This window comes from Dermacentor andersoni, chromosome 10 (genome assembly GCF_023375885.2).
Source record: "Dermacentor andersoni chromosome 10, qqDerAnde1_hic_scaffold, whole genome shotgun sequence".
NCBI lineage: Eukaryota > Metazoa > Arthropoda > Arachnida > Ixodida > Ixodidae > Dermacentor > Dermacentor andersoni.
Genome location: NC_092823.1, coordinates 59,821,306 through 59,834,149, shown reverse-complemented (window position 1 = coordinate 59,834,149; position 12,844 = coordinate 59,821,306). Strand labels below are relative to the sequence as shown.

The following is a 12,844-nucleotide window of genomic DNA, read 5'->3' as shown; positions in this document are numbered from 1 at the left end:
GCTGCCTGCTAGCAGCCTGAAGCATCCGTTCCTAGGTGGCGACAAAATCGTTTCAAGATGGCGCCGCCGGTGAAGAAGAAAAAGCGAGTTGAATTGGTACCGTTCTAGTCGAGCACCCAGGCATTTAGTTGGCTGCGCGATCGTATTACCTGCCGCGATGGCCATATACCAGAACAGTTATGTCGCCTTGGAATCGGGTATCAGCAACTACTGGACGCAGTAAGTGTTGCGCGACAGTGCGTGGACGCCTCCGTTCCATTCAGCCGACGGGCTTCAATAGTGCGCGATGCTCTTAGACTTACGTAAATACGCAGTTGACTGCCATTACATTTACGTAACGAGTCGCTTTAGCAGCAGCCTATAGCACCAGATAAATTGTATTGGTTTGTAGATCTGCAGGCTTTTTGTGTGATATGTTATGTAGATTTTTGTTCACGGTTTAGGCTACAACCCTTTCGGTTCATTGATCTTTCGGAGCGGAAGCGCCAAATTCTTTTACATATATCTTCCACATCAACGGTAAACTGTTACAGAGACGCAGTTCTTTGGATGTGTGAACCAGTCAACGTTTTTATGAGAAACCAGTAAATCCTCTTTGTCGCATTTCTGTTACCTTGTTTCTTTTTTCTTTCGGAACCGAAACTAGGTCATGTAGGTTTTGGTTTCATATGGAGACGTATTTTATTTTTAACAACTCTATAAAAAACGGCATTTCGCGCTTACTACTGCTTTGTTTGGCCTCAAATTTTGCTAAATGATAACATTTTGGGTCTTTATTGTGTAGCATCATTCGTAAAAGAAATATTTAAAATACACCATTTTATGAACATGGGCGAACGGCTGCATATGGACTTCCTCTCTAGAGACTTTTGCAAAAACCTCGATCGCATGGACTACGTGGACGTGGACTGCGTTGTCTGCATTGCGACAACCAGAGAAAGCTGCTTGAATAGCAGTGCGTGCGTTATTTGTTTGTTTGTTTGTTTATTTTTTTATTCAGAATACTTCTAGAGGCCCTCAGGGTAGGGTCTTGTATCAAGAAAAAAGGGGAGGGGGAGCAGGGGAGTACTTGCGCTGGACAAATAGTGCACTCCTACAACATAATAACGAAAGAAGAAAGCAAGATGATTTCAGGCTTTGCTATTCGTCTATTGGCAAAAGAGAGATAACAGTACAAGGAAAGGTAAATGCAAGCATTAACAAAATATCTCCAAATCACATAGGCTAAACTTGGGAGAACATCGTTTGCGTCCCGCAATATGTGTTGATATTTAGTAAAGTCCAATTCAGATGCTATTCGTGATGGTAGGTTATTCAGTAAATTGGAGCTTGAAGTATGGGTAAATTGGGAAAATACAATGCACAACAAGCGATTTGTTCGACAAGATTTTCGCGAGTGATCCTGCCGTGTGCAAGATACTTGAGGGTGGTTCGAAAAAGTTATCGCATTAAGATGCCTGATTGTACATTTTAGGGAAGAGCAAAGTGTGAGCAATATCACGGTAGCTTGATGAAAGTTCCAACTTGGCACATTATTTTAAGCATGTTACATTGCAGTAGCGTGAATAATCTAAAGAGGTGAAAGAGACGGCACAATATTCTGAAGGTACTTAAAATGGGACGGGATTCAAACGTGCCATCACAGTTTTTGAATGTTATCTCACCCACTAAAATCTTGACGATGTACTCCGTTTAAGTGGACGTTTGCCTTGCATAAGGGCAACTAGAAATTTGTCGAGAAGTCTGTATGGGCATTCTTAACAAGGAACTGAACAGGAATAACAACTCGTGCTGCATTAGTAAACTAAGCTTCTGTCATAGCTACGCGGTCACTCTTACCACAAGGGGGGAGGACCTATAAGCCAGAGTTGGCACAGAAATGAAAGGTGCTCGAAATTCCGTCTTCTAATTTCCACAATTGTTCACAGAAATGTCGTGAATTTCTTAAGAGCATCCATTGGTCCAGCTAATTGCTGGTAGATATAGAAGAATTCTACACTGTATTTAAAAGAAATGAAGACCTAACCTATAAAGTTTCGAAAGCTTTTTTCCTGGTGCAAACACTGCTGAAATGCAAGAAAATATTTTGAAACTCGTGACGTCTCACTAACGTACTGGTGCAGAGCTTTCCATGTAGTAAGTGATAATTTGCAGATGTTACAACATAATTTGCCCGTTATATTAAATAAGTATACCAACACTGGTCATTACGCTGAAGTCAACTATAAGAAAACACTTTTCCTTGCGCATTTCCTTTGACCAAATTTGTATGTGTTCCAATTGCTGATATTCGTTCCGAGTATTCTTATTTCTTTCTAGGGCCTAGTCAAGCTACTTAAGTGAGCTTTTTGCCCTGGCATCCATTTCGACACGTTATTTTAGGAAAAATTAAGTGGTTTGATTGACTGAAAGCTTTAAGAATGGAAGTTCAGCCATCAATTATTTTGAATATTAATCGATCTTCCAATCTTTCCACTGTTCATCAAATTAATCTAATCAATCCATCAAGTGAATGAAAATGGGGTCTTGAAATAGCAATGTGGTATCACTCCAAAGTGATGTAGCGTTTTTCTGAAGTGTCCCTCCAAATATGGTGATGCTGCGTCTCAGCAAGGTCAAGTCGGGAGTTGGGATTTTGCATAGTAATATCTCAGTACGGTTCTGAACCCTTTGTTCACCATTTCTTCTCAATCTTGCTTTTTTTTTTAATGCAGCCGCCAGAAGCTGCAGTGGATGACGATGCTGTTCATGGGCTGCATGTACCTGTACGCGGCACGCATGGCCATGCCCATCACGGTCACCAAGATCAGCACCGAGTACGGCTGGACCAAGACCACCTCGGTGAGTGACAGAAAAGCCGGGAGAGGCCCAACTACAGGCAACTGAGGGACGCAGCACGTCTTTGTCGACCCAGTAGAGGCACCTTGTAGTGGTCTTTGAAAACTTTTGAGTATCAAAATGCCATTTTTAAGGCAATGAAAAATACCCCCCTCTCTCTCTCTCTCTCTCTCTTCCCCATGTGGTAACATTCTTTAGCTACTTCTCTCAGTTTGAATGCATGGTTGGTGATCTCACTTGGAGCTGAGGAGGGCAGCCACCAAACCCATCATGCAAGCAGCGCGGAGTTGCCCAAGAACTCGACAACTTTGTGCATGTGTTACAACACCTGATGTTGCACCACCTACACTCGCCAGATACGTGCTCTTCATCGCTTCTGGTGTACCTATTATAAGATGTGCACTCATGCACCAGGGGATAGCTTAGAGGAAAGAAAAAAGGTCATGCCGAAACGGCACGTCTCCGCTACGCTGCTAAAACGGATCATGCACGGAATCTGCAGGTAGAAGAGATGAAAGAGGCTCACAGATAATGTGAAGCTGCCATGAATGCAAGGGAAAGGGAAAGGAGACTGAAGCACAGGCACGGGCCTCGTCGTCAAGTTACAGAAAGGCCCCATAGTCAAAACTAAATCAAACTTCGGTTTTGAAAGAAGGGGGAGTCTGGGAAAAAGGCTGCTCAGGAACAGCTTGAGAAAGCCCTGTTATCCTAAGTACCATTTGAAAGCAATGAATAATACTGCACAGAAGGGCTGAAAAGCATGTGGTCATACGTGTTGAGAGTCAGAGCTGTGTTTGCAAAAACGGTGTCAGAACAACAGACGTACTGTACTTCGTACATGCAATTGCAAAGAATGTGAGAAAAGGTTTTAACAAAGCAGGAAACAGGACTGGAAAATCAGGTATGTAACATGTGTATATAACTGTGGTTACGAAGGGGAAACGGATCCATGAAAAAGATCACGATTCTAACGATGCACACAGACACTCCCAATTACTCATTTTCAGGTCAGCAGTTGCATAAAAAATGGGGAGCACATTGACATCGTCTCCATTATGTCATAGCAGAATACAGTCAGATGGCCTGAGCACCAGTCCTTACATAAGCCATTCAACAAATACATGTCGGGCAGAAAAAAGATCAAGTGCATTCTATTTCCAAGGTGGATACAATAAAACGTGATCAAATTAGGAATATAAAATGAACAGCAGCAGAGCAAAAAACAAGAAGAGAGGGAATGCGCAGAAAGACATGATAAACACTGCAGGGTAGCAAGAAAAGTCATTGCCGACTTTGACGGTCATGTTCAGTGGTTCTTGCCAGCATTTCTCTCCTGGATGCAAACAGTGCTTGTGCCAAGGTCCTAGCATGACGCACCCGCTGGCCTCGTGTGAGGAACCCATGCAGCAAAAGGCAGTGCATGCACTCGAATTCATTGAAAACAATATGCACGTGGCGAAATTGGGGTGTCACATTGCCGCTCTATTTTCCAGCATTCCAATGGAGTCAAGGTGTGTCTAATTACAGAGGCTTACTGGACTTTCCGCGTGATTCAGGATTGCATTCATGTTTATAAGTATTTCCTATTTCTTTTTTTTCTTCTGTGCTGTAAGGCAGCCCTCCTCGAAGTAGTGCTTGAAAGAAGCTTGCCTGTGGCACTCTTCACTTCCTCACATGGCAGAGGTCATCGCACCACCGTATGCTATCTCAAGAAAATGTCTGCGTGATCACACAATCTGCCTTTTGTCTTTTTGTATGTGCTATGGTACAACAGTGAATCGATACCAACTTTCCCGGCTTTCAGTTGGGCTTTCTTTTCTTCTGTGAGTGCGCGTAAGGAGGCCTGAGCCTGTTTAGCCAACACCTTTTCTTCAAAACTGCAAGCAAAGTGAAGTGAGTGTGATGCCTTTCAATATATACTTACCTGGCAAAATTTTTAAGGAGCGCTATAATAATGACGAAAAAGCCTCGGTCTGTCTGTCGTGCGCAGGGCACCGTGCTGTGCTGCTTCTTCTGGGGCTATGCCCTGACCCAGGTGCTGGGCGGCTACCTGGGCGACATGTGGGGCGGGGACAAGGTGATGCTGGGCGCGGCCCTGGGCTGGTCCCTGCTCACCCTGTACACGCCCGAGTGCGTCGCCTGGAGCCGGGGGGCCCTGCTGCTCAACCGCATCCTGCTCGGCGCATTCCAGGGCAAGTAGACCGCCGCCGCGGCCCTCGAAATGTTGCGGCGCCTAACTCGAAAAGCTGAGCTTGTTGGAAGTTTGAAATTGTTTGAAAATTTCCAGCCATCTTAAGAAAGGAACAAATCAGAAGGAATGCTGGAGACCATGTGACTGCAGAAACAGTACTGCCACAGTGCACGCCTGAATGCCAAGATGGAGGACACTGGTTTCTCTAATCTATCTGTCACGTACGCATAGCACATGGCCACTGACAGCGATAATCACATTCTTTATTTGACATGATTCACGGGCTGCTTAACCAGCTGTAACGTTCATGTATTCACCTATGTTACCTTCCTCATCATTCTTAAAAGGTCCTGGCAACACTTTTCTTCAAAACTGTGAACAAAGTGAAGCGAGAGTGATGCCTTTTAATATATATTTACCTGGCAAAATCTTAAAGGAGCGCTATAATAATGACGAAGTTATAAAGTGCACACTGTTTGCTTTAACCATTCCTCCTCGACACAATGTTTCCTCTCACCTGGGGTGGTGCTGATAGCAGTGCCCTGCCTACTGCTTGCTTACTTTTTCGTGTTTCTGCAGAGCTGTGTAGTAACTTGTTAATCATCATCGTCATCATCATCAGCCGATCTTTATGTCCACTGCAGGACTAGGCCTCTCCTAGCGATCTCCAATTACCTCTGCCTTGCACAAGCTGGTTCCAACTTGCGCCTACAAATTTTCTAATTTCATCACCCCACCTAATTTTCCGCCACCCTCGACTGTGCTTCTCTTACCTTGGCACCCATTCTGTAATTCTAATGGTCCACCGGTTATCTGCCCTATGCATAAAATTGCCTGCCCGGCTCCATTTTTTGACAATGTCAACCTTAGAGTTTCTCACTATAACACCTAGAGCGAAATCTGACACCACCGTCTATGGGAGTTTCCTAAGGGGTGTTGTGTTATCATGGGAATGACGGTATATGTGTCTGCGAGGCTTGTGTTGGCTGATATTGTAAGAGGCTTCATCTAAAATGTGGATATGGTTTCACAAATAATGCATTCTTAAAGTAAGATCTCCATAAAAAGTTTTCATTAACTCATATTACGTCCTCCAATGAAGTTTAGTCACCTACAATGCATAACCAAGGGAAGAAAAGCAAGAACAGATGACAAACTGTTGCAGAGCATGCGTGAATCTTGTCTGTCATCCAACTTTAGCAGCCTGCCAATCCTTTTTACGTTTCACAAATTGTACATGCAGGAACAAGTTCTCATAATGTAAAAGAACATGCTTTTATGTAATAATAAAGCTAAGACAGCTTTTCATGTGCTGTTTTAGTAGAAAATGAATCATTGTGACTGACGGAACACTTCTTGCCTTCAAGGGGTCCTGGCTCTCCGAGAACAGTGCTAATCCAAAGTCACAATACACCGGCATTCCCATGCACACCACAGCGCAGCAGCGCCAGATTTCCCTCTAGGTAATATAGTTAGAAGCTCTATGATGTCAACTCGAATGCTATCCCCATTTGATCCCTGATCCACTTATGGGCACCTATAGAAGGTGCGCACCTGACAAAGGTGCTGGAGAGCGATAAAGCAGTGTTGAAAGGTCATGCAGGACGCACTAAAAACCACTGCCTCCCCATTTGATGGAGATCTGGGGCACGTGCATGTGTGCGCAACGTTTTGCTTGGGAGTAACTCATGGTCGGGAACAATGGGCCAATGGCTGGTATCTATGGCCTGTCACATGGGTCTGTGACATCCTAGAGGGGGCCAGATAAGTGAACCAAGGTCATGGTGTAAGGCTCGCTCTTTAGGTGCGAACAGCACACCTTGCAGGAAGGTGTAATAATGGAATGCATCATGTAACCGCACAAAAACAAGGGACAAAGAAGGAACACACAAGACAGCCGCGCCTGTCTTGTGTGTTCCTTCTTTGTCCCTTGTTTTTGTGCGGTTACATGATGCATTCCAGTAACGACCACCAACTAGCCCGCTTATCCCTGTTAAAAAAGGTGTAATAATGTCCCCTGTGTCAAAAAGGCACCACGAAATTACTCTCTGATCACGGGTCTGTCACATAAGAGAGGGCAATGATTTTCTGAGGGAAATGTCCGCATTCCTGGCATCATTTTGCGCAAGCTTTTCTTTAGTGCAACGAATAAAATGGCATGACTGATTTCCCTCATCAAATACTCATTGTCAGCGCATGATTTTGTGCGAACCAACCGAAGTTCATTTTAAGTGCTACAAAAAAGACATTTTTGGCGTGCTATTCAAACACATCCCACGAATAAGCATTAGCACCTCCGTTCCTTTTTGCCACTCACAAAGCCATCACACTACACCAGCGCCACACACAGAAGAAAGCGGCACCCTAGCCACTGACAAGGCAGAAACATTCATGCCAATCCTATGTACAGTAAGCGAGTAACTGTCAGCCAGTTGTCATGGCGATGAGACCATTTCTTTCTGTTCTGATTTTCACTGGTATGTTGCACTGATTTTTCACTGGATGGGGCTGTGATCATCAGTCTGTTTAGGGCAGCATGAAAGGACATTATATGGATATGCCGGGCATGGCATTCGTTGGAACGTGCCTAAACATAAAAAGTGTGTATATGTGCATACGTGCGCGTGCGTGCACGCATGTGTTTGTGTGTGTGTGTGTGTGTGTGTGTAAGTTCATAGTTGAATTCAGAGTTGCACAGATGGCCGTGCACCTGAGCTGCGATTTGCTGGACCTGGTGTGTTCTTCTGTCCAGGGCTCCACTTCCCGGCCATGTCTAGTATTATCGTTAGCATGCTACGGCAACAGGATCGCACAATCTTCACCAGCGTCGTGGCTGCGGGACCATCGTGCGGGTGAGTATGCTGTCGTCTCTGTTCGGCAGGTTGTCACTATGTTTTTACAAGAACGGAATTATTGAGCAATCGCTTTCCGAGGGTGCCAATTGGACAACATTGTGCTACTCCAGCGAGTCGTTATGCTGAAAACCTGGTCACACAAAAATGAAAGCGTCCCCAAAAGTGATCATTTGAGAATTCAGGCTGCAGGAGGATGCAAAGATATCGACCTTGCATGTGTCCAGAAGTTGAGAATAGTGTTTGCCAGAGCTTGTTGGTGGCACGTAGCAAGTGGAGGGTTTTCAGCAGACAGCAGTGACAATGACAAAGAAGAAAATCGCACGCCGCTGGACTAACAACTGAACATTCATTTTCGTATAGATAGTGTCAGAACAAATATTAAACATTCAGTTTCTAGTCCAGCATTGTAGTCTTCCCCTCTGTCCTTGTTGCCAGTTTGTGCCGGAAACACTTCTTGCTACATTTAGCAGTCGTCCTGGGTACCTGCATGGAAATTGCCTCAATATTTCTTCGACAATCACGAGAATTGCGAAATACCAGTGGCATTTTTATTGAATTTGAGTGCAAGCATATTTCTTTTAATCTAAAGCACCACAATTTGCTGCAAGATCAGATGTTGTGAAGCCTCGGTCCAGCTTTTTTTTCAACGAGGGAGACCGGCCGCTTTCCTTGGAAGTGTTCCTACATTGCTGTGGCATAAATAACGTGAGGACCACGAGGTGGAAACATCGAAGACGAGGGAATGTACAGCGTTTCGTACTTGGCAGGCAGGCAACTGCTTCCCAAGCTATGCGAGTACTAGTCCAGTAACCGAACTCACTGCGCACGTTTTCCTCAGTGCAATAAACCCTTTTCGTGACAAACCCGAGTGGGCTCCCTTGCACTTTGCATTTTCCCCACTAATGCCGAAACCGGTCATCGTTCAGACGACAACAAAGTGCTAGCTGTGCATGCTGGGGGCTTGTCATCTTGTGTATGGTTTTGTCAAAAGAGCCACGTCGACGTTTTTTATGTCATAATATATACAAGCAAAGTGTGCTTGTACATGCCGTTTGCACATACTTTTTTTTGCCAAGAATGACAATGCTGCCACGTGCCTGACAAACTGCCTCACAAGGAAGCTAACTTACACTTACGAAAAAGGTCTTACGTTTTATGTGCAACGCCTTCTACAGATAACTCCTCCGTATATTACGACTACTACTAATGGGGGTAAAGTTACATCAAGTAGCAAATTATTTGTGCGCCTTCGTGCTTGCAATATGCAACATACTACCACGTTCTAATTCTAATCGGGAGTGCAAGCAGTGCGGTGCTGCGACTGGCCACCGAAACAGGTCACTCTGCTTGTTCAGTAGTAAACGGGCATAGTTCGGCATGCTCGCTCGTGAGCGCGCCACCTCACTCTCACTGCACACTGATTTCACCGATGTGGGACGAGTGTGCGCGTGTGATGGAAGGTGCGACTGGATGTAGGTACAATTAAGTATGAGCAATGCTGAGTTCTGAATCGACGTCAGCACAAAAATCAGCGAGTGCTGGTTAACACGAGTATGAACAATAATACAGTTGATCACCGTGATCGCGAGCGGATGTGCATATATGAACACGCGTGAACACTGGTGATCACGAATTCATGTGAACACGAGTGCGAGTACTTGTGGGTGTCAATCAGCATCAATAAAAGTGAGCATGAACAGAAGACGCTACTAACTGTTCACAAGTATGCACGGGTAAGGGTAGGAGCTTAAGTGTGTGTGTGTGTGTGTGTGTGTGTGTGTGTGTGTGTGTGTGCGCGCGTGCGTGTGCGTGCACGTGCATGCGTGTGTAGACAGACATGAGTGTCGGTGAGCGTAGAGCCCAATAAGAAAGAAATAGCATAGCTGCCAACCTTAACGGCTTTATCATAAAACTCCCCAATTTTGGAGCTTGTTTGCAATTGCCGCATAGGCACTAGTGGTTTCACGATTTCTTTATTTGCATGTAGCTTAAGGCATAACCTAATTTAAGATATGCAAATACAGTCGCAGACCGATTTTCAGAGTCAGATTTTACGGATCCGCTCTGTTATTTGGGCCCACGCCCACCGCAGCGCCACCCACTCCACTGAACCCGTGTATAACGGCAACCATATTTTTGTGCACTGTTACGTGAATATTTTATGAATAAATTTAACAAATAGCATTTCTGTCTGTGATGCAGACCATTCTAGCTGTGAATACGGAGGAGCGTGCCTGTTTACAGCATTCGTACAGAACAACATCTACAGATTATTTTAATGAATGATCCACACTTTAAGCACTAAAGCAATATTTAGTATTTCTAACTAAAATTTAGTATAACTGCGAGTCGGCCTAGTTGGAACAGATTCATCGTAAATCTTTTTGTGCGCAAACAAGCAGGGACGAAGAATAGGAGCAACACAAGGACGAGCGCTTTCTAACTGGTTTTATTTTTGAAGAACCACCTGCTTAAATACCCACAGATCTGCACGATCTAGTCAACACAGCATGCATGCCTATAGCGCATATAATACCCACAGATCTGCGCGATCAAGTCAAGAGAGCACGTCTATAGTATGTATAACACTTGTGATAAAAAGACGTGGACCAAAGCCACCCGGCCAACCCAGTGGCTTTGGTCCACGTCTTTTTATCACAAGTGTTATACGTACTATAGACGTGCTTTCTTGAGTTGATCACACAGATCTATGGGTATTTAAGCAGGTGGTTCTTCAAAAATAAAACCAGTTGTTAGAAAGCGCTCATCCTTGTTTTGCTCCTATTCTTCGTCCATTTGTTTGCGCAGAAAAAGTTTTACAATAAAATTTTGTATTTTTCAGCTTTGATTATAGCGGGTTTTTTTTTACCTTAAAAGTTGTCAGGTCTGAAATAGGGTAAGATCTCCTATTCCTTACATGCAATAGTTGTCATATGTTGTTACATAAACGTATGACACCCCATTTTTCGATAAATTTACATAACGCATACCTACATATTTATTCATATGCGGTGCCCTAGGTCAGAGAAGGCTGCAGGTTTTTTGTTGTGGTGGCAGTTAAGGCCTTCCTAGCATTTTTGAGGCATCTTCAGGGTGGAAAAATTGTTTAAAAATCGTATATTTGTTTATGTCACCATAAATCAATTCATTCCTTGTTGTCTTTCCATCTTGCTTTTTCTTTCTCATAAAAAAAGAAAAGCACTTGAACATGCCAATGTGTTGGTGCTGAAAAATAATGGAAGATGCAAATTGATGTGCCAATATCTAAAGAAATATGACGTTGCATTGTGTGCAGGATGTGCCAACACACCTCTTTATCATATGACGTACAAGTAAATAAAACAACTGTTTTCTATTTATTACATTAAAAACAAAGCGAGGATAAAATTATGGGACTATATTCCTGGCACCACTTCCACATGCATGCTTTCATTCCACAACTTTGCCTTCCTTACCTAAGAAGGATAACCAAGCTGTGCCATGTCCTCTGCAGCTTGCTCCTGCTTGGCAGCCTGGGATCAATCCTGATGGCATCAAACGGTTGGCCCTCTGTTTTCAAGGCCACTGGTGAGCTTGGGCCTCTGTTCCAAGGATGTGTCCTTGCAGCCACATTCAGACTCATTTTCGGTCACAATCTTGTGACACTCTCTCCTTTTTTTTTCTTTTATCTTGACAGTTTTAGTGTTTTAAGTAGTAGTCAATTCCTGGGAAGCTAGACTTTAAAAAAAGGGCTAGTTTCCTGGTTTAAGCCACATAAGGGACACACTACTGCAATGTCTTGTGCGATGATTAAAAACTTTTTTTGACTCTCCGGGTGTGACCAACAAAATGCAGTTTGAAAGAAAGTGTGTGGTCATTTTACTCACATTTGTTGAATACTTTAATTCTAGTTGAAAAGAAGGGTAACTGAGGGGGCTAATTTTTGTTAGTGACGACTCGTCTACTCTGTTGGCGTTTCTACTCGTGTTGGTGTTTTGCAGTTGCACTCTTGAAATGGTCAGTCATGTGCGTTCGGCATATAAGTGCTGGACTGGTATGACCAAAGGTACCATAACTTCTTTGTGTAATATGCACAGGAAAAGTGGTTTACTCTGCTCCTTTATCATGCAGGAAAGAAATAAGCTGCGCCGACTGCCAGCACACCTTCTAAAAACAGTATAATAAAAAAAATTGCGAGAGCTGCCCGTTTGTCTGTTAAGCGAAAAAGGACTAATTGCTATTTCCTTCTCAGCAGTAGTATGTGGAATATGCATTGCACTCTTTGTCATCCCTGCCAACTCTCCAAATTTTCTGCAAGGTTTCTGCAAGCATGCACAGTGTAGAACAAGGCTGTTTCTTTACATACGTAAGGCTTGCTAGCAAACGCTTTTCTGAAAACTGTCTACTAGATAAGATTATGCAGATCTTGCAAAGTTGGGGTGATTCGGCATGCCAAGCCATCATCCAGTCACGGGTTTCACGTCAGTGCCACAAGGTTGGGCTGCAAGAACGTCGTGGCAAGTTGGGTACACCTGCCTGCAAGGAGCGCGTTCACCCACTTGGAGAAAGTGCTTGTTCATGTAGTCAGATTAGTCCAGAATGGTGCAACTTTTGACTTGGGGATTGCACTTGTGAAAATGAAGCCACGCTCTATTCCCCCGTTGCCCTCCGATGCAGGGATGCTGGGAATCGGCTGGTGCTTCGGGGTGGCCTTCCTGATGCACCGCCGGAAAGGGCCGGGACAGACCACCGGAGGCAAGGCGCTCTCCAGGAACCCCGTTGGGGCGACCACCAAGGTCCCCTGGTTCACCTACTTCCGGAGCCCCTCTTTCTGGTGGGCGCCCGGAGGGCACGGACGGGCGTTTTAATTTATCGACAACACAGCTGCGATACCTGCTCGTGGGAGAGTAGCTGTGAGCGTAAACCGGCTGGCCGAACCTTAGAGCTTTCTGCAAAAATTGCTAGAGAAAACTCTGGCTCT

The 12,844-nt window shown here is 44.4% G+C and overlaps 1 protein-coding gene across 1 annotated transcript in view; it reads left to right on the top strand.

The window, feature by feature from the left end:
• The first annotated feature begins 45 nt into the window (after positions 1 to 45).
• Positions 46 to 12,844, top strand: part of MFS18 (major facilitator superfamily transporter 18) — a 29,314-nt gene continuing 16,515 nt past the window's right edge. The window contains exons 1-6 of the mRNA XM_050190978.3: positions 46 to 219; positions 2,715 to 2,841; positions 4,829 to 5,030; positions 7,782 to 7,881; positions 11,378 to 11,451; positions 12,541 to 12,697. Of these exons, the coding sequence (XP_050046935.1) occupies positions 158 to 219; positions 2,715 to 2,841; positions 4,829 to 5,030; positions 7,782 to 7,881; positions 11,378 to 11,451; positions 12,541 to 12,697 (722 nt within the window). The 5' untranslated portion in view covers positions 46 to 157. The remainder of the gene's footprint in view (positions 220 to 2,714; positions 2,842 to 4,828; positions 5,031 to 7,781; positions 7,882 to 11,377; positions 11,452 to 12,540; positions 12,698 to 12,844) is intronic.